The sequence below is a fragment of the Mytilus edulis genome, chromosome 2 (genome assembly GCF_963676685.1).
Source record: "Mytilus edulis chromosome 2, xbMytEdul2.2, whole genome shotgun sequence".
Taxonomy (NCBI): Eukaryota; Metazoa; Mollusca; class Bivalvia; order Mytilida; family Mytilidae; genus Mytilus; species Mytilus edulis.
Window position 1 is genome coordinate 11,905,762 of NC_092345.1, and position 27,800 is coordinate 11,933,561.

At 32.1% G+C, this 27,800-nt stretch overlaps 2 protein-coding genes across 8 annotated transcripts in view; one reads left to right on the forward strand and one right to left on the reverse strand.

The window, feature by feature from the left end:
* Positions 1 to 4,828: 4,828 nt before the first annotated feature.
* On the reverse strand, positions 4,829 to 17,684 carry LOC139510141 (tubulin alpha chain, testis-specific). Its single transcript, XM_071296461.1, has 5 exons — positions 17,542 to 17,684; positions 9,077 to 9,299; positions 7,747 to 7,895; positions 6,528 to 6,680; positions 4,829 to 5,728 (listed from the first exon to the last, which is right to left on the reverse strand). Exons 1-5 carry the CDS (start codon positions 17,542 to 17,544, stop codon positions 4,901 to 4,903), a joined length of 1,356 nt encoding a protein of 451 aa, XP_071152562.1. The 5' UTR covers positions 17,545 to 17,684; the 3' UTR covers positions 4,829 to 4,900.
* Positions 17,685 to 17,810: 126 nt separating this feature from the next.
* Positions 17,811 to 27,800, forward strand: part of LOC139510140 (rab GTPase-activating protein 1-like) — a 52,361-nt gene continuing 42,371 nt past the window's right edge. For 3 of the 7 annotated variants that reach the window (XM_071296453.1, XM_071296456.1, XM_071296459.1), the window contains exons 1-5: positions 17,811 to 17,914; positions 20,563 to 20,871; positions 21,613 to 21,820; positions 23,525 to 23,542; positions 26,613 to 26,796. In XM_071296453.1, coding sequence (XP_071152554.1) covers positions 20,604 to 20,871; positions 21,613 to 21,820; positions 23,525 to 23,542; positions 26,613 to 26,796 — 678 coding nt within the window. In that variant the 5' untranslated portion in view covers positions 17,811 to 17,914; positions 20,563 to 20,603. Of the gene's footprint in view, positions 17,966 to 20,562; positions 20,872 to 21,612; positions 21,821 to 23,524; positions 23,543 to 26,612; positions 26,797 to 27,800 lie in introns of all 7 variants that reach the window. The other 4 variants (XM_071296455.1, XM_071296457.1, XM_071296460.1 and 1 more) reach the window with 2 other exon arrangements.

Sequence of the window (27,800 nt, forward strand, 5' to 3'; positions counted from 1 at the left end):
TCAAACTGTTTAAGATAAGAACATCTTTATTTCAGACTCCATATGAGGACATTTTTATAACATCATGTATGGCCGTATCTATATAGAATAGGTCCAATCAGCAAATTATCTAGGAAATACACTTTCTTTCAATCTCCATTAGAACAAACATATATCACGTCCGCAGCAAAAGAAAAATCAATCCTTATTATTCATCATGATCGGACAAAATCTAGAAATTAACTGAAAATCAGTAAGGGAAAGAGAATATCAAACTAAAATAAGACCAACATTAGAATATTGCTGCAGATTTGGGATCCACACTGACTTCCGAAAACATATACAGACTTGAATAAGCTGCACGATATACATTGAACAAATACCACAAAACCAGTAGTGTCGTCAAAAATGATACATATAATATATATATAATCTAAACTGGTAAACCTTACAAGAACGCAGGTTAAAACCATGCATGGCAGACTTAAAATGTACCATAAAGGCCCATCTAATTAAAACATAAAACTCGGATTTCGTTATTCTACATACGAGTAACTTTCTGTATTTTTTAATTGTATTTTTAGCAAGAATTTTAACATGTTATTGAAAATATAATTTATTTTTTAAAACTTCATAGCTTGTAGTATTAGCATTCTTGTATTCTTATCGTCTGCAATCAAAATGAAATTCTTAAAATCTCCTGATAAACTTGCAAATTTTCTTTTCTGATAAATATTATTTTAGTCATGTGCAATACTCACTTATGAACTATAAGCGACGACATCGAACGATCATTGAAGGATAAAAAACTTAAATCAAATAGTTTGGAAGGGTTGTTAAAGTTGCTGCAAGTTGTCCAAAATCGATTTTACATATATATCCATATTGTGTCTCAAATTAAGTTAAGAGGGGGAGGGGGGGGGGGGGGTCAGTGAAAAAACTGTGAATTAAGTTTTTTTGTTTATCCTACATTGAACTTTTGATGTAATAACTATATTTGGTTTATGTCTGTCAGACAGGGTTCACCTGATCTAATATAAACCTCATTTTATGAATAATTGTGAGATGTCAAGGTTAAAATTCAGTCCGTTTCTATAAGGGAGCTACCATTTGATTTTTATGGGGGAGCTAGGATGAAAAATTTTGTCCTTCCTTTTTATTTTTCACTCTTATCGGTCCTTCCTTTTGTTCTTAGTTTATCCAGACTTTATTTACATAAATTGTGATCCTGCCTTTTTTTACTCAAAACTCCTGTCCTGCCTTTTTTTCCAAATTTCATCCGGCTAGCCCCCCCCCCTTAAAAATAAAATGGTAGCTCCCTAAGACGTGAATAGCTCAATTATTTTTGGTGTATTGAAATCAATGAATCGGATTTCAAGAAGGTATGCACAAGTCGAATAGCAGGTTTCATCTGACCTTGACCTCATTTTCATGGTTCATCGGTCAATGTTAAGTTGTATATACTGTAAGCATGCATTGGCATTTTTATTGAACTATTGTGAGGAATAAACGTCTAGTGTGCGGATACATGGGATATTGGTATACTGAAAGAACGCGAGGTATAAGGTGTCCGGCAGACCACCAATTACGAACGTATGTAAAAGTAGCCCTACTCTAGACACAAATAGTGCTGTTGATGTCCTTGTTTACATCAACTAACCAACCAATTTACAGAAATGAAACTTTTGATGAAAGAGAAATATATTTAGACCATTTTGAGCCACTGAATTTCATAAGACCATCGACAACTTGATGGCATAGAAGTTAACAACCTGGAGAGTTCGTTTGACCTTGATCTCATTTACATGATCAGGTCATGGAGACCTTTATGTGTAATATTACACTTTAAATGTACTTTCAGCTCAAAAGTTCAATCACAGGTAAAGCAGGGACGGCATTTTAGCGTGTGCACTCTTGTTTGTTTCTTTAAATTTCTCTAGTTTCTGAGGGGATGCTATGCAAAAAATGGAACTCACTATTAAAGGGCAATAACTCGAATTGTTAGCCAGTTGTTTCAGTGTTCGGTCAGGATTCTACTTCTCACCATTACCATTACGCCAGTTTATTTTCACAATCGTAGAAATGGAAGCCATTGTAGGGATGACGCGCTGCCAATTTTGCTTTCGGAAACCGATAAATTTATCCACGTTGAACCATTACGAGCCTTATATGTCAGTTGTATACTATAAAAAGACAAATGGATCAACCAGTTAATGATCTTGTCTGCGTTGATTCAACTTAAAACTAATGTCTGATTGGTTGTCAGGTGGAATTTTCGAAAATTCATATAAAACATTTAAAAAAATTTCTAATTAAATATTTTGTGGAATGGCAGACTAGATTTTGTTAGTGGTTGAAGACTATAAATCCTTATCACACACAAAAAATTATAATTTTTCGAAGATATGCATTTTCATCATCCAACTTAAAAGACAGTGGTCAAGTACTTGCAGTAAAAAAAATAGCTATTCGAACACACCTACTCTGTTTTTTGGTATTCATTACATAGGTATTTCATCTTTTACTTCTGTGATTTTTTTATGTTATAAAATCAACCTGTAGCTTTGCTATATAAAAATGATAGAATCTGAAGCGAGACGATGTATGAAATATTCTTGCTTTTTGCGATATCAAGACAATATATCCAACTCAAACACTCCCCAACATAAAAAGATGAACTCGATTTTCTCTTTTCGATACAATTGTTACCAATTTTTTGGATTTTTTTCTCGAGTCACATAATGGAAGGGCAGACACGAAAATTACTGAACTAATAGTTTGATATGTTTTCCGTCCGAGGTAAAAAAAAAATTGGAGGTTAAATTATGCATTTTCTACATCCAACTAACTTGAATCATCCATGTCGTCGACTTGATATCCAATTGTTCTGATAAATTGAAAACTTATATGCAAATGGTGTTTTTAAAATAAAACACTTCGTAATTGAGAAGAAATGTTTGTTTCAATTAACTTTTAAATTTTTTGTCACTATAGTAAACATTACAGTAAGCATTTATGCCTTGCTTCGATTCTTTTGTTCTATTTCAACCGGGTTCTGACTGTGTAAATGAATAGAAGGTAGAGCTAAGTCTCTACATCTACGACTCAATATTTGTTTTGTCAGATTTCCTTCATCTGTTTACTTTCAAGACAATTGACAAAACTGCATTTTAACCTGTTATAGTTTTAGCTATTTTGTTCAGTTGGTTGGCAGGTCAGGCACACGGGGGGTCTCAACATGGGATTTTGAAAACACCCCCCATTCATATATTGAATAATTGTGAAATCCCTACCTATACATATATTTCACAGCGAAATCATAACCCATTCATATATTTATCAGCTCAAATAGTACCTATATCGGTCAATTACTACCTATTGATATATTTCCTCGGTAAAATTGCACCCCATTGATATATTTGACAGATCAAAAAAGGGACCCATTCCAGCGGCACATATGTATATACCTTTATATGGGAAGAGACCCCCCCCCCCCGTGGTCAGGCAACATATATAGCAGAATCTTCAGTTTGTTGAAGGAGGCTATTATCCGAAAGAAACAGAAACAGACAGGATTCCCTCCTTATATTGCAGGTGCATGAAACTCGATCTCGAGATACCAGAAAGTACAATCACTTCAATTTTTATCAGTGGCAGATATATTTTTCAACTGTTAGAAACAAAATAAGAATACCTATAGACAAATGCATTTGAAGGCCCTTTGAATGTTTTGTATGACTGAGTGCATTCTTGCATGTAAAAACCCAATGGACATTTTGAAATGTTGGCAGGTATGCATTACTGCAAAGTTGCAAAACTTGTGGTTTCAGTAAAGATTGTTGAAAGTTTAATATCGAACAAGTGATAAAAAAATGACTCACTTGGCACTTACTAAAATCAGATCCTATACTATAATAAAATATCTTTATTTTGTTGCTATAGACTGGTAATTTAGATAAAATAAAATGGTGTAGTTTTCAATTCAATAGACAAAACTTGGGGGGCAAGAACAAAAATCACTATAGAAAATATACCATAGCTTATAACTAAAGAATAACCATGAATACCATACATTGTCTCGAAATATCAATGTTATTTGTACAAGGGTAGAAAGCTTGGCTGTTTCGAGACAATGTATGGTTATTCTTTATATACTGCAACTCTTATAACTGTTCTAAATGAAGTATTTAGGGTAAAAAACGTCCTATTTTAATTGTGAGCGGACAACGTAAAATTGCCGCGAACCTGTATGTTTAATTGACGTCATAAATAAAACTCTACGGGAACGCATTGTCAATGTCATAAACAAGGTGATATACAGTCAGTGACTGTATATCACATATGAATATACAGTCTATGCAATTTGACTGCTCAAATAGCACAGCTGCAGTATATAACTGTTTATAATGTTGTACCAAATACCATTGTCAGTGATTCCTCTTAAAAATAAACTGATCATGTAAAAGTTTCATTGTCAATGGACCATCTTCAAGGGCTAAATATCCATTCTCTTTTAGTAGGGAACCTTCAACTTAGGGCTATTAAAGAAAAAAAGGTGTAGGGGTTTGTAAGGCAGGCAGTTTCGGCACCAACAACCAAGACACTCGTCTTCCAACATCCATATAAACATTTTTTCTGGAATAGCTCTCATCACAAACTTAATAACAGTTGTGTTTTTGCAGCCATTTACAGCATGCCTAAATTTTGCCTCAGGAACTTTTGTCATACCACAAAGAGACCATTAAATAGATGGATGTATCAAATTTCTATAACCCTGAAAAAGCTGCTGTGCAAGACAATAAATTAACTATGTACTGAATCAAATTGTAAATTAAAATTGAATAAAATAGTGGGTTAAACAATCCAACTTTAATAGACGAATAATGCTATAATTTTTTCAAAGTTTTCATCTTCAAGAATTTTAATATTCTTGTTCTCCTTCTTCTTCTTCACCCTCAACAGAATCTACGCCAACTTCTTCATAATCCTTCTCTAAAGCTGCCAAATCTTCCCGAGCTTCAGAAAATTCTCCTTCCTCCATACCTTCTCCTACATACCAGTGAACAAAGGCACGTTTAGCATACATCAAATCAAACTTGTGGTCAAGACGAGCCCAGGCTTCAGCAATAGCAGTAGTATTACTCAACATGCAGACAGCTCTTTGTACTTTAGCTAAATCTCCACCGGGAACAACAGTGGGTGGCTGGTAGTTGATTCCAACCTTGAATCCAGTTGGACACCAATCAACAAACTGAATGGTTCTCTTTGTTTTGATGGTTGCAATTGCAGCATTGACATCTTTGGGTACAACATCTCCTCTGTATAACATACAGCAAGCCATGTATTTGCCATGACGTGGATCACATTTCACCATTTGGTTGGCAGGTTCAAAACAGGCATTGGTGATTTCTGCTACCGAGAGTTGTTCATGGTATGCTTTTTCTGCAGAAATAACAGGTGCATAAGTTACAAGTGGGAAATGAATACGTGGATATGGCACCAAGTTGGTCTGAAACTCTGTAAGATCCACATTCAAAGCACCATCAAAACGAAGTGAGGCAGTAATGGAGCTGACAATCTGACCAATCAGACGATTCAAGTTGGTATATGTTGGCCTCTCAATATCAAGGTTACGACGACAGATGTCATAGATTGCTTCATTATCAACCATAAAAGCACAATCTGAGTGTTCAAGTGTGGTGTGAGTTGTCAGAATAGAGTTGTAAGGTTCAACTACAGCAGTGGAAACCTACAAAAAGATTGCATTTATAAATATCTATGAAATAGCTAGAGCTAAGTAAAAACTAAATATCAACCCCTAAACAGTTTACTTTCAATCTTACTTCCTAAATGCATATAACAATATTTGAAATAACTCTAATATCTGACAGTACTTAGTATGTCTACATGTAAAAATCTCCCCGTTTTGTAAAAGATTTACATTCCTTAATACAGCATGTACATATAATATACATTTTGTATATAAATTTTGCAGATCAAAAGCCAAAAAGATTCAAGAATTGGAAAAGAAATATATGGGAAATCAATCATTTGCTGAAAGAATAAAAAACAACCCCAGCATGGAGGCAAATGTAGTAAACCATTTTTGTAACACTTTTTATTTTAACACTTTTTATTTTCTTGCTTGTAGTGCTGCATAATCTTACCCCTACCTAGGAATTTTTAATTTTAGAGGAAAAATCAGCTGACTGTTGTACAGTAGGTACATGCCTAAATTCAGTTTTGAACTTAGATGGCTTCGTTGTAAAAGAAATACTTAAAAGTAAGTATCATGACTGTGTTTTGAACTGATATACAAGGTCACTGATGAAGGAATTTGGTCTATTTACACTTGTTAGCGTCATGTGTCGCATAGGAAATACTTATTTCATAACATTTAGTCTATGCAGACTAAAGTTTGTTCTCAACTAATTTTGAGACATATTTGTTCGGAGAAGGAAATCAGTTATTATTGCCTTTCCACTTGGCATAAAAAATAGAATGAAAAAATGGATGTGTAAATCCTACTAAATTGCTTGTTATAATACCTGTGGAGCTGGATAAATTGCAAATTCCAGTTTTGACTTTTTTCCATAATCAACAGACAATCTCTCCATCAATAAGGAAGCAAATCCTGATCCAGTTCCACCACCAAAGCTGTGGAAAATCAGGAACCCTTGTAGACCGGTACACTGGTCAGCCTTAAAAAAATAATAAATAATAATTTATTCTGTATATTGATAATTCATGAAATAATGTAAAAATAAAGGACATGTCAATGTTCAACGGTTTCGAAATAGCACTGGAATTTAATCTAAAATGTGTGTTCATTATTTATTTATAACAAAGAGCATAATTCATACTATGAAGTAAGCTATCTTGAAAGGCATCAGTATAACTACGCGTGAAACAATCTAAAAAACTAAAAAAGAAAACTTATAATGAATGCATTTAAGAATTGAATGCTTCTTTTTGTAACTTCATTGGGGTGTAAAAGCGTTGACCGAAGTACATTTTGTATGAAGCGCTGCATTCTAAAAATTTGCGCACAGTCAACGCTTTTACAACCCTATGAAGTTACAAAAAGAAGCATTCAATATTTATAATTACATTTTTTAGCTAGGATCACGAAAACAATTTTAATCAAGTTTTTATTTAATCCACCTGTGCACTTTATTGTTGGACCTCGTGTCATCATGAATATTAAAATTTTATTGTGTAATGCAATTGATTAAGGAATAAACCGAGATGTGCAGTTGGCCAATCAGAATAAAGTATTATAATGAAACATACATCTAACGTAATTATTGTTTTCTCTATGTCAAGAAATGAAAGAAAACACAATATGGAGACCAATGAAAACCCTGGATTACAGGTTCCTCCTGGCTTTAGATGGTCACATATATTATCATTATGGCTAGCAAACTTTTATAATTTCTTCAGCCAATCCACCTTTAAATGACATCCATGAACATACTGGAATTTGGCAACTTTCTAAAACCAGGTTCTATCATTTCTTTTATTGAAACCAAAGTTTCTGTACCATCACAGAACTATTGAAAAAAGTGTTTCTTTAAAAAATTTGAAAATGGTCCTTTGCATAAGATATTGAACCCCTTCTCTCTTGACACCAATATAACAATGCAGAACAACATGTTTTTCTTCTTCAAAATCCACAACTTTCAACATTTGTTAGAACCCTTTTTAAAGCAAATATGAGTGTCAGAGAAGTGAATGGTAGACAATATAATTTCCATTGTTACATACCAGTTTTCTTATCCTGTCAAGTACCAAGTCTACAATTTCTTTCCCAATGGTGTAATGGCCTCTAGCATAATTATTAGCGGCATCTTCCTTTCCAGTAATAAGTTGTTCTGGGTGGAACAATTGACGATAGGTTCCTGTACGCACCTCATCTGTTCAAATATAAATAAAATTTGGTGATGGATGTTAGTGATTTGAAGGTAAAATTTAAAACCTTTTGGAAAATAGGTTTTGCATCCAACACCATAATGTGTTTTTAAATTTTTATATTTTCCATAGCAATGAGTCAGAATGATGAAGTCGTATATACTTATTATAGGCAAATTGTGTTTCAAATTTTAGTGGAGAATTTCACAAGAAACCTTTGCACTGAAATGATGACAATATTTTTTATGATATCTTAAGATTTTTTTGTGAAATTATAGTCACTTTATTGCTTTTTATTTTAAATTCTGACCAGTTGAACAGTTTGGATTTATATTACAAAACAAATTTCAATTTGGTCAGAATTTTGAAAAAAAAAACGAAACAAACTGGAACTAGTGGAGAGCAACTATGAGTCGTCACAGGAATGAACAAGAATGTGTCCATAGTACACAGATGCCCCACTCGCACTATCATTTTCCATGTTCAGTGGACCGTGAAATTGGTGTCTAAAACTTTGATTTGTCATTTAAATTAGAAAGATCATATCACAGGGAACATGTGTACTAAGTTTCAAGTTGATTTGACTTCAACTTCATCAAAAACTATAACCTGAAGCAGGACGAACGGACGAACAGACCAGAAAACATAATGCCCCTCTTCTATCTTAGGTGGGGCATAAAAGAAAATTGGTTATAAATCATGAAATATTTTGGTGAACTAATTACTAAAGACCAGGCAGGTATTTACTATTGTCATTACTAAAGAAAAATGGCATACAGGTACCTATATATTATTTAATTGACTCAATATTTATCGTTTAGGTACTGTAATCTTAACCCTCTACTCCATTGACATTTTTTTTTAAAACCCGATTCGCATAATGATATTTTCAATAAAAAAAAATCATCAGGTTATATTATTGCATTGTGAAAACGAATATTTCATCAATGAAATTCCAGTAAGATATTTGCATGAATATCCTCTCAATATATCAGATACAAATTTTATTAAGTCTGATACAGATTTTTCATATAGGCAAACCGTTTCAACTGAGGCACTAGACAGGCGTCATTATGGAGGAAAGGGTTAAGACCTTTTTTTATATTGTACATTATACTGTTCTTTGGATTTTTGTTTTTTTTATTCATGATCACTCAATAATTATTGTAAATTGTAGTAAACTTACCGACAACAGTTGGTTCTAAATCAACAAATACAGCTCTAGGGACATGTTTGCCTGCTCCTGTTTCACTGAAGAAAGTGTTGAAGGAGTCATCACCACCACCAATGGTCTTGTCACTTGGCATCTGACCATCAGGCTGGATACCATGTTCGAGGCAGTACAACTCCCAGCAGGCATTACCAATTTGGACACCAGCTTGGCCCACATGAATGGAAATACACTCTCGCTGAAAAATGAAATTGAGAATGCACAAAACTTTAAGACTCAATCACTCTGGTAAACAGATTAGCAGGGTAAAAATTAAGTTTTTTTTTATTATATTGTTCTGCGCAGATGAGTTTGGTAGTGCAACCCCAGGGCAGGGTATGTAAAATGTTGTTGGATTGTTTGACTTGTAGCTGGAGGAATTACTTGGAGATGGTGCTTATACCATGTTGTCTTGATGTGTATTGAGTCCCTTTAAACAGTCTGCACCAAAAACTTTTTCAACTACTAGTCCGAAGACCAATATTCTGACATTTTTCTTATTGGTCCAAACAAAGTTTTGAAAATACTTACTATCCCGAATGAAATTTAACTAGTCTGGGGCATCAGACTAGTGGCTAACCGTGCAGACTGCTTTAAGGGCATACAATACAGTTACAGGGGAGATAATGACATTGCTAACGTAAAATGTTATTTTAGCGAAGTCGAACTGTGACAAATCGGGAAATGCATTTTTCAACTGATTTTTATCGTTCAAACGGATTTAACTTGAAACAAGTTCACAAGTTCATTGACCCCTCTTTTTAAAAATGTCATTTGGTTTGATTACTTGTGAAGATTATTTGTATCAAATTTCATGAAAAAAATCAATGATGCAATTTTTTTTAATTTGATCAAGGATTTGTATAAATATATACAGCAAAAAATGATGTTTTTTTTCTACATTCATGAACATTTGATAAAATTTTGTTATTTCTAAACTAAATATTTCATACATTTATAGGATACTTATATAAAAAAGAACCTATAAATGACTTAACAAAAAAAACAAATTGAGTTTTAAAACAAAAAAGTTGTGCTGATTTCTGTCTGGAGGAAAAATACGTCCACAAATCCAAATTTTGCATAAATATCTGAAATTTCAACCTAATTTTACTCAAAAAGTAGCACATGAAGGTATATTATTTTATTACATATTTGATAAACGGAGGTAAAAAAAAGTCTAAATGTCTTAAATGGAAAAATTCTCACAATCAGAAATAAACTGTTGCATATGCCCTTAAATAATCTTATTCTAAAATCTTACAAATTCAACAGTTATCATTATATCTTTTGTCTAATTGAATATTGTTATACACATATGGACATTCAGTCACGGTTCTAGTATCTATATTTCCAAATAGTGATAAGGTGTATTGTGAATATCTTAAGTAAAGTGACAAGTGTACAGAGTGTGGCCAGGCCATAAGTATTCGTCACTTGAAATTTTTCCCAATGATATATTTCTTAATATAAAACAGCTGCGCCATGAGCGCATGATACACCCGACGTCTTGTGTGGAAGTTTTATGCAATACTCATAAATAGTTTCTGAGAAGGTTTTAAGCAATAACCATTTATTGTTTTTGAGACACAGCGGGACATGTGAAACCCTGAACCCTGTTTTTTTTTTACAAATATCACTAAAATAAAATTTTGAATCAAACCAAAAAGTATACATATCTTTAGATTAATATAACAAGTGTGTAAAGTTTTAAGCAATAATCATAAATTGTTTTTAAGATACGGCACGACATGTAAAAAAACCCTCCCCCCCCCTTTTTTTTTTTTTTTTACAAAATACTCAATAACTCAAAAATGAAATTTTTAATCATCACCAAAAGGTATACAGATCTTAAGGTTAATATATCAAAAAAGTGTGTAAAGTTTTAAGCAATAATCATAAATCGTTTTTGAGATACGGAACGACATGTGAAAAAACCCCTCCCCCTTTTTTTTTACAAAATACTCAATAACTCAAAAATGAAATTTTGAATCATCACCAAAAAGTATACAGATATTAAGATTAATATAACTAAAAAGTGTGTAAAGTTTTAAGCAATAATCAAGAATCGTTTTTGAGATACGGCGCGACATGTGAAAAAAAAAAAAACACACCCCTGTTTGTTACAAAGTGCTGTAACTCAAAAAGTTTAAATCTCATTTTCACCAAAAAGTATACAGATCATTTGACCATCATAAAAAACAACCATAATAAGTTTCATGAAATTTAGATAAGTCGTTCTCAAGTTACGGTGCGACATGTTTACGCTAGACAGACAGACGGACACCGGACATTTGTATACCATAATTTTGACGGGCGTATAAAAACTACATTTTTTCATTTCTGGTTTGTTTTAACGAGTTCTGTGCCATAGGGCCAACTTATTGGCCTCGGTAATATCTGAAAAATGCCACAAGGCCAATATTTTGGCCCTTAATTGGTAAAAATATCTATCATAATTTTTGAACAAATACGACGTTATGTCTTTCAAAAATGTTAAAAATACGTTGGTTTAATAATTACAGTTAAATTTAAATAATTTAACGGTTTTATTTCGTATACTGTAAACAGTAGTTTGACGTTGACGTTTATTACGTCACTTTCACAACAACAACAGGTACCCGCGCTGAAACAAACAAAACGTTAGAACTTAGAGTACTGTCACATCTTGACAATTGTAGTCATATGAAACTTCAAATTTAAAAGAAAAGTTGATAACAGACTTAAATACTATAGGTTTTATTGTAAAACAAGTGTAAGAAAAATTAATCCTTAATACTATCATAATCTTCGTACGTGTACTGCTATCAAATAATTATCTATATGTTATAAAATCATGAAAAGAAAAGTAGGGATTATCGGGCAAAAATTTAAAAATGAAGAGTAACGAATTACTACCTGTTAGGACTGCGCACATTGCAAGTGCAAGGGAGAATCCGTGACGAACGAATGTAAACAAACGTAATTATACTTCAATGTAAATAATAAAAAAGATTTTGAAGCGACAAATTAAATACACCAAATCATTTAGCAATATGTTAAAAGGAAAAAAGTTTGATAGAAAATGTTTAAAAAAAATATGGCTCTATCAATTCATTTATTTTTCATATGCTCCACGTGCTATGTGTTGATTGTTTATCAATGCCATAAACCAGTAAACTTCGGCAACACACCCGAAAGTAACTTGCAATCAACAAGCAATCATTATGAATGAAATATTATTTGTCGACAATACGCTATAGATTTGTAATAAATGTAAAAAACGTTCATACTTGAATTATTTCTTTATATACATGTAGCATTCATTAGTTCAATAATTTTAATAACCTGTTATTGCAATACACTCGTTTCATGTAAAATTCAATATCAAGTCTTAAAAATACACTGATACGATATATAGCATTATTTTTTTTTTCAATTGGAATGTTTATTGCATACTTAAAAAAATGTCTGACGAGCATTTACAATTGCAAGTAATTCTATTAGCATTTTCTGTGCATTTGCAAAATTGACATTTCCCCCAAATACCATTAACATTGTGAAATAGGAAAACTACGGAAAAATGCACGAATATGAAAGTCGACTAAGAATTTATGACGTCAAATGGAGAGTTGCGTAATACTGCAAATATGGCAAATATGGCAACTCATTGGTTCCGTTTTTTTTCCGCCGGAAGAAATTCAAAGTGCTGAAGACCCCGAATTTACTGTCGAAAGTGGTGTAAAGAATATGCCTGCAATAGCATATTTTATGCTCATGTTTACAACTTATCTTATGAAGAAGATAGTTCTTGAAACAAACAAGTAAAAATATTCGCTCTTTTTGCAGTTCTGTTTTCATGAAACTGATACAATGTTATTGATAGAGTGTATCAATTTTGTCATACTAAAAACATGGAGGTAATTGAGTTGGCTCATGACTTTGATTATCCTATATATATATCAGTAGATATCAGTATAAATTGAACAGAAACAGTTTAATAAAGCTTCTGTCTGCATGTGAATTTCCTAAAATTTTATCTAATGATTCTTTCACCTCAACTTCACTAATTCCAACCAAAAACATAATAAAGAAATATAAGCTCAATTTCCCGATGATCAAAATAACTAATGTAGTCAATGTACAACCTTTAGAAGAAAAGGAGTGAAAAGTCTAGAGGAACTATCATAGTAAATATAACCAAAGGCATTATTGAAAAATGTTTCAGTATGTCAATATGATAAGTTAACGAAGTGGGGTTTACTTTTTTTTTGGGGGGGGGGGAGTCTGGTGAGGATGAGGGTGAGGGTGTGCGTATCATGAATGTTAACTGTAAGTGTATGATAATGATCGTGTGTTACTACTCTTTGTTTGCGACTGAACACAATTAAGGATCGTTGAAGTCCAATTCTTATTTTGTTGCCGAAAATAATGTTATACTATAAACATCTCAGAAATTCAATATTTCTTTTTGAATTAACAAAAATCATTTATTTGAATGCAACAACATATTCCCGTTTTTTTTTCATTTCTTAATTGGATTAGTGAGAAACTCCTTTATATTTTAAAACATTAAGTATGAATTATTTATAGATACCCACGAATCCCGCTCCAAATAGAATAAAACAACACAAAAACACCAAACACATATTTACCAAAAAATCATCAAAATGGTAAAATGTTTTTAATTTCATGAACATAACATTAACGGACCGGAATGTTAACAGACAATTGCAAATTATGATGCGGTTAGCAGAATTATTACCTCTGAATATCTAACTTCGGATATTTTTTTCTCGAACTTATCGATTAACTCGACTTTTGATTGATTTCTCATATTAAATTATCTACAAAACGGTATTACAAAACGTAAAGTTTCAGGCAGAAACGATACCACTAATGACCCATCGGTAAAGTTTAAGCCGATTCTTGATTCGTTTAACATGCGATCTAAATATCTGCATGCATACACCTGAAAGAAACCTAACGATTGATTGACCAGTCTTTGGTTGGAATACGTGCACGCTCAGTAATGACACAATATATACCATCAAAAAGCCTCAAATTTGGCATTAAATTTTGGATGCTGGTTGAATATATTTCCGGTTATCTCATTCATAGTACTGTTTACAGAGGCCGTAACTTTGATCATGTGCCTGATGGGGAACTTCAAAGAAGTTAAAAGTCTTCTGATTGCTAGTTGTTTATTTAATAAAAGATACCAAGTGCTTTGCGATAGTTTTTTTTCTAGTCTATCACTAGCATTAAAACTGCTTGTAAGAAGGACATTTATGACTGGAACTTTGAGAAGTAACATGCTCCAAAGAATTAAAAAAAAACATGAATAACGTCCGGATGACTTTGTATTTATGAGAAGACGAGAAACATTGCTTTCAATGTACATACAGACAAAACGAACGGAAACAAGTTTGCTTAGTGTCCAAATTTGCAAACCAGGAGTTTCACCACATGGCAAACCAACCGCTATAGAAAGTTTTAGCAAAACTATGGGAGAATTCGATCGGAATGATATGTTCACAGCCTTCTACAAAGATGAAAGGATGTGGAAGAAATTTATTGTTAACCTAGTAATCTTTTTCTAAGATTTATGATAAATTTGTACATGTTTTATAAAAAAAAATCAATTAACCCTCGTCCACTATGACGCCTCCAGTTTGTTCATGAGCTAGTTAAATGTGTTATTAGTTGTAGAGAAACTGCCCCCTAAAAAATGCAATTAACTTTATCAAATAACACTTTTTAAAAATTTAATGTAAGATTTCCAGCGGAAGGTCGGTGGTTCTATAAATAAGCCACTCTGACTTTCCTCCAACCAAAAAATAAATAAATTGCAAGACGGAGAATGAATAGAAGGAAACTATGCAATGTCTTCTAATCGAATTTCGGGGAACGAAATTCTAATTTACGGCGAATTCAAAGCATTATATTAATTTTACATCTATATAAGTGCGTTTTATCAGCTGTTGCATAATGTAATTATATCACGAGTGAAAATGAAGACCACAGTTAAGAAAAAAGTACAAAACAAGAAATTAAAAATAAACTAAAGAAGACAAGATAGTTCATAGTTCATAATTATCCCATTCTAGTAGAATTTTACATTTCTTTGAATTTCAACCGGATTCTTCATAAGTTTACTACGTGTATATCTTTTTTTTTCTTGTGGTTTTTATTAGCTTACAATCATGTAAAAAAAACACGTAAGCATTGAAATATAAACCAACTAATAAAAAATAAAACGAGATGTGGTAAACACGTCAAAGATGAATAAAAGGAGATGTGGTAAATACGTCAATGATAAATAAAAGGAGATGTGGTAAATACGTCAGTGATGAATAGAAGGAGATGTGGTAAATACGTCAATGATGAATAAAAGGAGATGTGGTAAATACTTCAATGATGAATAAAAGCAGATGTGGTAAACACGTCAAAGATGAATAAAAGGAGATGTGGTAAATGCGTTAATGATGAGTAAAAGGGGATGTGATAAACACGTCAAAGGTGACATAAAGGAGATGTGGTAAATACGTAAATGATGAATAGAAGGAGATGTGGTAAATACGTCAATGAATAAAAGGAGATGTAGTCAATACGTCAATGAATAAAAGGAGATGTGGTAAATAAGTCAATGATGAATAGAAGGAGATGTGGTAAATACGTCAATGATGAATAAAAGGAGATGTGGTAAATACGTCAATGATAAATAAAAGGAGATGTGGTAAATACGTCAATGATGAATAGAAGGAGATGTGGTAAATTAGTCAATGATAAATAAAATGAGATGTGGTAAATAAGTCAATGATAAAAAAAATTAGATGTGGTAAATACGTCAATGATGAAGAAAAGGAGATGTGGTAAATACGTCAATGATGAATAAAAGTAGATGTGGTAAATACGTCCATGAAAGGACAATCAAATGGTTAGACACCTTGCCCATTATTCTGTAATATTTTTTTTTTGAAACTATCGACTTTTCTAACTTGCATTGTTTTGTTAGTTTACTGTTGTTTTTTGCAATATTTTCTTTTTCTTTTTATGCTCCAATATTCAACTCATTTCTATATTACTAATGATTATTGCTCCTCCCTCTAAAGATACGCAACCATCCACAATCGCCACAGCGTGCAATGAATAAATAGTATGTGTCCTATGCATTGAAAAAGAGTAGCAATAGCTGACGAAAGCAGTAGGAACGTCAACGTTGGAAATCGGAAACTATCGATGACGTCGTAATATTGTTACGTTTGTAACGTCTTGGCAATTTTGAATTTTGGTCTTGGCATTGAAAGGGTTAAAGCAACTTGGTACCAATAGAAGCAGAATTGTCACAGGACTGACAGGTTTATTAGTTAAGATAAGCATTGGCGGATCCAGGGGGTGGGGGGTTCCGGGGGTTTGAACCCCCCCTTTTTTTTGGCCGATCAATGCATTTGAATGGGGACATATAGTTGGAACCCCCTCCCCCCCTCCTTTTTAAAATGGCTGGATCCACCCCTGATAAGATAAATTTTATTATCCAATTTTGGGCCCTGAGGGGCATAAAGATTGTAACAATATTACTTTTCAGTCTTTTGTTGTTGGTCATTTTCATTTTCTCACAGACATGACAGATAAACACAAATATTATTTCTGTTCAGAAATTTGCTATTTCAACCAAATTAAAACATAAAATTTTATTATCAGTGTTCACATGAAAAGAAAACAAAAACAACTGAAAACAAAATAATGGCCAAATAAACAAATATTCTTAAGACAAATCCAACCATAAATGCCTTAAAAATAAAATTTAATATTTTTTGAAAAACATGTAATTTTATATGAATGAAATATATAGCAAAAAAATGCAGGCGAGGTATCACTATCAGATACTGTGAAGTCTGTATATTGTTAACTAAAATCAGAGGGTCAGTATTTCTTGTAAATTTCAAGATAATTTTTACCCTTATTTTTTATTTTCAGTTATAAATCTCGGTAGACCGAATAATCTGTCTCTTGTGTGGGTACATTTGTCATTTAATATTTTCTTTTCATCATTTGGCTATTTATTATTATTTTTATTTGTTTTATGTCCACGGACTCGTGCAGCAGAACTTTCTATACTAGTTAATAGAAAGTCCTCGACTCGTGTTGCCAGTTGGTTAAATTTGAGCCAGTTGTTTCAGAGAAGAAAACGGTAAAAGTTAACGGACGATGGGCGTCAAGTGGTGAGAAAGCTTACGTGGCCTTGTGTGCTGGTGAGCTAAAAGATGGACATTCCATGTATTAAGAAATTACATAATCTAAAAGATGTCCTACATTTCTTAACGGTAAACATGTTGAATGAAAATACCGAGCTACATAAAAATGCCTAAAAATAAAACAAATAATAATTGACTGCAGTTAAATATAGCAGTACGGTTTAACTTTAGTAAACAAATATTGTCAAGTCAAAAATACGTTACCATTTTTCTTATAGTTGATTCAAAGAATTGCCGTCAGTGCAACGTTGACTACAAATTCAAAGTGACTGACGCTCAAACGTTGGCCAGGATTTATATACAACTACGTCACCAATCGCACGTGCCACCAAGGTGAAATGACAAACTACATATAAATATAGAACAACCTGTTAACTTAATTATTTATAGTACATAGTTCTTAGCCAAATATTATCTTGAATATATTTACATGATCATGTAAGAAATTCGTCTGCTAGTTTTTCTCCGGAAAACGACGATTGACGGAATGTGCCGACCACATGACATCAACCGGATGTAGGAAATGAAGCGCCACCATAATCAACATCGTTAATGAAAATCTAAAAATCCAGACTAAGTCAGTTTAACAGTTGATAAAAGACTTTTAAAACCCCAACTAGATTTGACAGTCAGTTGATACAACTGTTATTCATATACATTATTAAGAAATTAGCTTAAAAAAATTATGCCTTAACTTAATTTATGAGAAAAACCAGTGTTTTTTTTACAGTAAGCCATGTCTCAACTCTTGTTGTTATGATTCGTTTCACTTTGATTTGATATCAGACAGATGATACAAAATGATTTAAATAATTAGTGATTTTTCTTCATTTCAGATGTAAGAACTGTTATTAACTACGTGCATTGAAAAAAAAACCCAAAGAAAACCACATACACTTAAAATTTTATGATAAATTATTTGAAATATTTCATAATCATATATCATGACAGTGGGTCTCTTAGGGGTTTAAGTGTGATGCGGGATTGCCAATTTTTTTGTAAGCGTGACACATGAAAGTCAAATTATTGTGCCGTGAAAAACGGGAAATGAAGTCTAGCGGGACACAGGAAAAATGCAAAAAAAAAAATGAGAATTGCTTACGTACATAGTGTAAGCAGGATACGGGAATCTGACAAAACGATAAGCGGGATCCGGGATCAGAACCCCCCAATGAGACCCCCATGACATATATGTCACAATGCCTATGTTATTATAGCTCAGTATGAACTGATAGTTTATTGTCATCGTTTACACAGAGTCAACCAGTGTTACTCAAACATAAAAAAAAACAAAATTGGTGTATGAGACAACTTTCCACCAAAGACCCAAATTATGGTGTTGAAGTTTACAACTTTAGATCACCTTGCTCACTTCAACAATGAGCTAAGTCCATATAACATCAGGGCTCACACTACCAGGCTACTAGGGCGAAGAAATTACTTCCTGTATGTCACTTTGCTTTTCCCGACCCTCTAAAGCGAAAACAAGTCACCCTGATGTTTATGATACTCGCTTTCAGTTGCTTTCGTCATTAGACATTTTCAATTTTGACCAAGTTGATGAAACACCCAAGTTTTTTATGGATAATTAAAGAAATTCAGACCTAAGCAATTCATTTTCATAAGAAAAGAGGTTAACATGGTTAAAGCATTGACTTTACAGTGTGTAGCAGGTTATTACTTATCACTTCATCTCTGGTACAAATGTATCATATGTACAAATGTACTTGTTACTCGTGTAGATCAATCTAACTTTCGGCTGTAAAATAAGCTTGTTACTCCATTTGAACATGATAAAAGTTGCCTCCAGACTTGCAGTTTAATCCATTTATTGCGTTAAAAATGTCATATCCCTTTCCAAATAGCTTGTCAAACATCGTTTATTTTTGTAAATTTTCTTCATCCGCAATTGACCATTTACTAACTACGGATCAGAACCGGAACCAGCTATGACAGAAATCAGTATTTTTACAATAATAACTACGGACGCATGAATGGAACAGCTGACAGTAGAATATCGATGTCAAAAGGAAACATTACGCATTAACAGACTTTCCATTTTCATTTTTATTTTGGTTAGATCTAATTGATTAATGTATATCATTCCATATACATGATATAATTTATATGGATTGTTTCAAAATATAAATTTAAGTTGTTTAACTCTGAGACTATTATACTCATATCAATATATTATGGCCTAACTTAACTTTGTTTATCTTTTGATGAGAAACACTGAATTTCATAAACATGATAAACAAGACAGTTTTTATTTAAATTGTAATTTATATTTTATAATTTCTTTACCTTTTTGTCATAAAAAAATCTTTTTAGTGCTAGATATTTAGTTGGTAGTTTCTCACAAGAACCTAACTTAAACAACTTTGAATTTGTTACTTTAATTATACATTTGTAAACTCAGATATGAATTGAGCAATATAAAAAGAATATTATTTACATATGACCCTTTATACTAAAGTAAAATCCATACATTGTAGCGCAGCGCTCAAAGGAGCACTTCTCTTTCAAATCTCATCACTTTTCCCTATCAGTTTCAAAAAGAGAAGTCACTTCTCCCTATGATTCTGAAGTAGTGTGAGCCATGTAACATAGTAAACTATGAAAAGCCTTAGGTAGCAATACACAGTTAGGAAAAAAACCTTAAAATTGACAATCATAATTTTTAAACGCCCTCTTTCCCCTCCTTTCAAGCAAATAAGGCTTAATATTTGTGTTATGCATGTATATATTTATAGAAAGAGAATCTTGAATTATCTAAAAATCAATTTTAATGTACAAAAACTTTCATATTTAAAAAATTCCCCATGGCCAAAACTAAACTTCTAACTGTGTATTGCTACCTTAAAAATGACAAATGTACAATGAAAAAGAAATGGGATACATGTATATAGCACGTATAGCAACAATTTTCATATGAAATCACTGGGTTTTCAGCTTTTGTCATGGGACAGGCACACACACTGTCACAATGGTAGGGTCAGACATGTTTGTTGGTGCCAAACCATCCCCCTTTTTGAGCGCAACAACACATTTCTTTAATACCAGTACATGCTTATACAAGTTTTAGTCTAGAAATTTGAAAGTACAAAAAAAAAAAGTACAAAAAAAAAAAAAAAATATATTAGAACAGACATTTTTCTTAAAACATTTCTTGCCAATACATGAATGAATAAGTTAAAAATGCGATTTTAATAATTATTTTAGGTCCAGATGGGTAATAATCTGTTTACAATGTCTGTGTGACAATGGAAGACACTGTCAGTCGAAGCTCTCAAGATTCTTCTTCTACTGGTGATGAATATGTTGTGGTCAATGGGGAACCAAAGCTGAGAATAACTGGAGATATACGAGATATAAATGATGAAATCCTTGACAGAATGGCTTCATCATCAACATTAACATCAACAGATTCTTTGAATAAAGAACAAGAGAATGATTTTAATGAGCACCATGCAATACAAAGCAGCCAATCAGTGGATGAATTGTCATCAAAGCTACAGCAAAAAAATGCAGGTACAAATCTACATTGTACATATCAGTGTTCTCCATGAATTCAAATAGAGGAGTACTGCACCAAAACTCAGATATTATTAAAAAGCTTTAATATTCAGAGAAACATCTTTTTGGTGCTTTGCTACGATTTCAACAAAAATTTATTTTAATGCATGAAATTTATTTCAGATTGATGTGTAAAACTTTAGATATGTACAAATGTAAGTCTCATTTATTATACAAATCATTGTCAGTACAAAATGTACCAAGAAAATGTGATAAAAACTGAATTTTTGTCAATAAATCTCGAATTTTTGAGAGACAATTTTGGCTGCTAGTATTTTGACAAAAATTAATAATGTGTTATACCAAATTGATTCCCAGTGTCAATTTTTCAGTTAAAACTAACTTATTGTTAAAAAAAAATCACAAATTTTGAGAAACAAGTATTTGTGCTCTTAAGATTTTAGAAAAGAACCGACATAAAGAACTACAAGTGAAATTTGCTATTCCACCAGTAACATTACCCCCCCCCACAAAAAAAAACACAACATCCTGCTGACATTGTTTGTTATGAAAATAACTACTTTACACATTTTTAATTAATTCCTAGGGTCAAAATTTTCAGAAAATGATACCCATAAATATGCATTGCTAAATAAATGTTGGCATTCTAATTAATTATATGTTTGTGTGTCTAACACAAATGTTTGCAAGTTTGACATGTCACTTTTCTATTTCTCTGATGTTCATATTTTCTAGCAAAGGAAAGATCAGTTTCACTTCCTGTAACCTCTCTGGAGGAAACTGACACTGTGTTCAATGGAGTTACCTACCTTGGATGTGCTCTTGTCAATGCTCCAAGGAGTGAGGTAGAAATCTACAGGAACATGGCCATATTAAATGAACAAACACAGATGGTGATACCTATCATTCTGTCCGTGCCAAATACATCGATAGGGAATATCAGGTAAATGTCAGACCTGAATAGGAAAAGAATATTGAGTCAACTCTGGTTATATCTTAAAAATTAGATTTTGGAAAAATATCAAGAATTTATCAGAGCTTTTCTGGGTTCCTTCTCAAATCTCCTCTGACCAATAAAAACTTACCACAACATTGCCCAATAGTGTTGATACACCAATCGATTCCTTTGAGAAACAGAAATTTTGAAGTAACAGATTTATTTGATTTCACAATAAATTCAGTTTATCACTTGTGTGTATGATTTATACATGAACATTATGCAGTGCACTCATGGATAACCATTGTTGACATTGACCCTTGAAAATCTTGTGCTTATAAATGTTTAAATGTTTAATATAAATAAATAAAAGATGTTTACATGTCACCACAATTCTCATTAATACACAATGTATACAGGTCCTTTCATGAACACTATATAACCTAAGAAAGCATCCTGATTTAGGATATTAGGCTGCAGTGTTGCTTTCCTGTCGGTCATTTATCTTTTCTGGTTACTAAATGTGAAAGTTTCGTTTACCTTCAAGTTCAGAAATTTTTGTGAATTTTAATTGTTGTAAAAATTGTGTCCAGACTCCAGATGGGTGTGAAATAAATGAAAAGCTGAATATTGAATTCAGATAGCTTTATCTACATGTTTTATTTCTTGAAATTGCAATAAATCATCTTGCATTTTTGTAAATAGAACTATGATTAAGAGGATATATTGGTTTATGAGGTTTGGACTGTTTGTCGGTGATGACTTTTCAACTTTCAAACTACATACCTAACCAGTTTTAACTGTTCTTTAGACAAACTAATCATAGTCACAATGAATTCTTCTAGTGCATGTGATTATGTAAATTCAAACCTGAAATCTTTTTTGCATTGCTTATTCATTTAAATTTAATGTAACCAGAGCTGACTCTATTTCATGTTGTACTAATGTCATTTTGTTAGTATTATGTGTCAAGTATAAATTTATGTGTAATCTGCTTTTATGAATACCACATTCGACATACTGTGCCAAAGATGGCTCTTGATTTTGTTGATAAATTTTGCGCTGCATTCATATATAGGTTGATTTTTGATGCTCTAATTAATAAACAGGACTTGAGATTGGAGTTTGGCCAATAGGCACTTTGTGTATGGTTCTGACTGCATAAAGTTTTGAATTATTATTCATGTTATTTAAAAGGCCCATTTTCAGAAACCTGCACTACTTGAAGTGCTTTCAAACACCTTATGGTAGACATATAGATATACATGTATTTATGTGAAAATCTTACATGGAAGTATTTCATAAGTTGAATAGGGTACAAGTATCTATGTTGTATACAGTTTATTTAACTAGAACCAATTTACTTGTCATTTTAAATTCTTAAACTATTACTTATAATTATCTGTTGTTGTTCTGTAATGTGCCCTCGCAGGTAATATTACACCATTGAATTTTTACTTCAAAAAATTTAATTAATGTGAAATAAGTTTTTATTTCTGAATAATCAAACAAGCTTGTTAAAAAGATATAAGGATATTTGGCACAAGTAATTTTGTTTAAACTACTATATAAGTATACTGACCGTGCAAGGGCTGTATAGCCAGTCAAGGTTGTTAAAAACTTCCATATTTTTTTCGTGAACTTTCTTAAGGTGATTTCTACCATGTTAACTGTGATTTAATGTATTTTTGTTTTATCTTTGCATTGCAGACAGGATAAATTGGTTCGGTATGCATTTTATTCATTTCCCTCTCTTTATGTTTTTCTGGTGTTTTGTGCTTGTTTTACGTTTTCTTTGATTTAGTGTATTAATTTTAGTTGCTTCACTGACTTTATAGCCTTCATATCTTTTGAAGAAATAACATTATACATAATGAGTGATTGAGACTTCTTAAAAAGTGGTCGACTAATGTCATGTTTTTTTCAATATTACCATTTTTCCATCCAAATCTGAACTTTTTGTTTTAATCAATTAACACATCATTTTAATCTTCAATCACATTTGCAAAAGTTGAGTTTTAATTTCAAATTGAGATCTTTTTAACTCTTTTAGTTTTAAGATGTGTTTGTTTCATTTGTTTTATTCAATTATTTCACAATGTTTACATCAAATTTATAAGAACATGTAATTACACTATTATTTCAAAGGACAGGGTGCGATTACTTTACTGAAATTGGAACATCCATGTAATTTAATCTTTTGATTCATGTCTGTTTTAAAGTTGAGATGTGGCAAAGTATAAACCAAAAGTGTTCTGATAAATGATGTTTTGGGGTAAAAAATGGATTTTATGTACAAACTAAACAGCCCTTTACATATACATGTATGTGTTACACAGTTACAGAGAAAAATACAAAGATTTGGGTCGTTTTCATGAATAGTTTTTGAACTTGTAAATACAGAGCTTGTGCAAGTACATTTGTGTACCAACTAAGTAATTTGCAGTAATTTTTGTCAATATGATCAACTTTCATGTTGATAGTTTTGTGGTACATGTGCTTAATATAAAAAAAATGGATTTGCTTTCTTCGGACTTTAAATTTCTTTGGAAAACTTAAAATTTTGCTCAAACTTAAAGATTGTTTTTAAGGATAAATTATCTAGTTCTGTAATGTCCTTCATATTTTTTCTGTTAAAGGCTATAGGGTTCTCATAATCTTATTAATATTGAGGTTCATAATACTCCACACTTTCCACAATAAAAATCTATAATATTCCATGAATATGTTGATTAAATATTATTCTGAATGAACACTAACACTTTGCAGACCCATTATTTACTGCACTACTCACCTTGTAGTATGCACAAACATTTTAACTGTGTTATCCATTCCAACATACATTACAGAAATGATTTAAAGCTAAAAAAAATATACTGAGAGGTTTAAATGACAATATCTTGATCAGATTAAAAAATCAGTTCTAATTGAAATTTTAATTTTGAGAAAAAATGTGTAGTATGTCATGATCAGCTGATATGGAGTTATTGCCCCTGCCATCTGTAGTCATCCTAGTAAACTTTTTATGCCCCACCTACGATAGTAGAGGGGCATTATGTTTTCTGGTCTGTGCGTCCTCCGTCCGTTCGTTCGTTCGTTCGTTCGTCCGTTCGTCCGTCTGTCCCGCTTCAGGTTAAAGTTTTTGGTCGAGGTAGTTTTTGATGAAGTTGAAGTCCAATCGACTTCAAACTTGGTACACATGTTCCCTATGATATGATCTTTCTAATTTTAATGCCAAACTAGAGATTTTACCCCAATTTCACGGTCCACTGAACATAGAAAATGATAGTGCGAGTGGGGCATTCGTGTACTGAGGACACATTCTTGTTTTTTAAATCTTCTCCCCTGAAACAATATGCACCCATGGCCAACATGGTTCGAATGATCTTTTTTATGGTATATATTATAAATATCGTGTTTTTTTTATTCTAATGATTAAAGATAAATCAATTCTGGTTTTTTTTTTTAAATCCTTGGAAAAATATCAGTCTATATAATAATATTGGCTAAACATTTTGTGTTTTACCACTGTTGTTTGAATGATAGGTACAAGATATAATTATATATTATATATATACTGCGATTTGTTTATTATAAAATGCTTCTTATGACCTTAACCACATAAAAATTACAGGAAAGGAGAAAGGTATTTTTTTTCAATATCAACTTGTTTCATGATGTGAAATAAAGGCTTCATTTAAAAAAAAAATCAGAAGTATTTAAGAAAATGACATACCATTAGCTCTATGTACTGATTACAAACTAACCTTTGGGATGTTTACATTTGTTTAACGGTATGGAGGTTGAACACCTTAAGATAAAGTTACAAAGTTATCTTTTCTTAGACACTAATGTACCCTTTTACTATTTGTATAGTAGATCATTAAAATCATTAGGATGAAGTCCAGATTTGTTTGGTCAGGCATACTGTAACTAAATTTAGATTCTCATGAAAGTTATATTTTGTTGATAATGAAACATTATATGAGTAAGTACTGTCATTTATATGTTAAATAATGACTTTATTATCTTCCAATATCTTATCAACATTCAGGAATAAATTACTTGTACATATTTGGATGCAGAAAGTTCACAAAGTAGTCCTGTAGTGGGCTAACTGAAAAAGAGTTTTTTCTGAATTTTCTCAACATTATGTTAGTACCATAGTTCAAGCTTACTTTTTAACCACTGTAAAAGATCAGCTTCAGTATGTGTGACATGAGGAGTGCAAATGAGTTTTCAATTTTTTAGAAACATATTGTGGTAGTCGGTCATTAATGTCTATATTCCATTTTTGATTTTGTATATCAATGAATTTCTTACATATGGCTAATATTGACAAAAACGGATTGTCTGTCAGGTATATTCAGAGAAACTATTGTGAGTTGTGTTTTAATGTATATTAGAATAGGAAGATGTGGTATAATTGCCAATGAGTCAACTCTCCACTGATACCAAATAACACAGAAGTTAACAACTTTAGGTTACTGTATTGCCTTCAACAATGAGCAAAACTCATACCTCATAGTCAGCTATAAAAGGCTGTTCTAACTTCAATTATTGAATTCATTGTTACTGATAACACTTATGGTATTATTTGTCGATTATTTATTTTCTTATAGAGAAGGTCCAGTTTGAATGTTTTAAGTTCATTTGTTTTTAAAGATATGGGGAAAAATATGCATTTTGAATATTTTTATTTAGGTTTGACAACTAGATATTTATGGATATCACAAATGTCTTATGTGAATGTGTTATAAAAGGATTTTTTTCTTTGAAAATAGTTCTTTTTTTGCAGGTTAATTGATCCAACCAATGATTCAGAAATAGCAAACTACAAAATCCATCGTATTCTGTTCTGTGCTCGAGGGCCTAATGAAAGTAACGAAAAGAAATGTTTTGCTTTCACCTGTAGTCATGGTGATTCTGCTGACAATGCAATATTCCAGTGTCATGTGTTTAGATGTGAAATACAAGAAGCTGTGAGTATTTTCCATTGATTATATCAGCTGGTTTTAAGGATTCAGTTACAAAATATACACACTTTGTTATTTCAGTTAGAAAATTTAATACAAAAAATTAAACATCACAACTACATGATGGTACACCATATCGTTAGTGATGTCAACTTTTGCTTTAGCATAGATCAATGATTTTGAAACTAATGCATTATACTATTAGTCTGTTAAGGGATCCACTTTATATATAATTATAATTTTCATACATGTACTGGCAAATAAACATGAGTAATCTCTCTTTGCCAATAGTTAACTTTCTTACTATACATATAATAAGAGAACAAATTTACTCCTTCCCACCCTTTTGAAAAGCCAATTGTATTTGAAGTTGTATATTTAAAAAAATAAGGAGATTTGAAAAGATTGCTTGTGAAACAACTGTAGCAATTTGAACAAGCAACGATGATTCTGAGTTGCACAAGCCAAAGCAAGGGTATTCCTGGAATACTTTATATGGTACATTCATGTTTACATCATGCTGATGCTGATCAACTAATAATTCTAATGCAATTATTTTGTAACAATTGTTCTGATTGGATGACAGCAAGCGTAAAATTCTCTATCTCCTTGTCTGTAACTAAGGAAGCCGACATTTTGAATTTCGGAATGTGTTGACATGTTATTTCTACAATAATAAACAAAAAACTCACTTGTTGCGCCTAAAAATCTTCTTTTTATCAAATTTTATTACATTTTGAAGCGGCACAGAAGCCAGAAAACGCCCGGTGTTTATGTTTGACGCCGGAAGCATACCTATGACGTCACCTAGTGTAGGGACCAAAGAAGATAACATCTTTTCGCGGAATTTTCTTTAATGAAGATTTTACACTGAAATAATGATTGAAATTTAATTATGAACTTGTTTTGCATTAGAATAGAGATAACTGTATTGTATTTGAAGCTTTAAGGACGTCCATCGGTAGTTTTACTGTCGCAAATACCTGTTTACCTGTCCCCGCTCCGCGTCG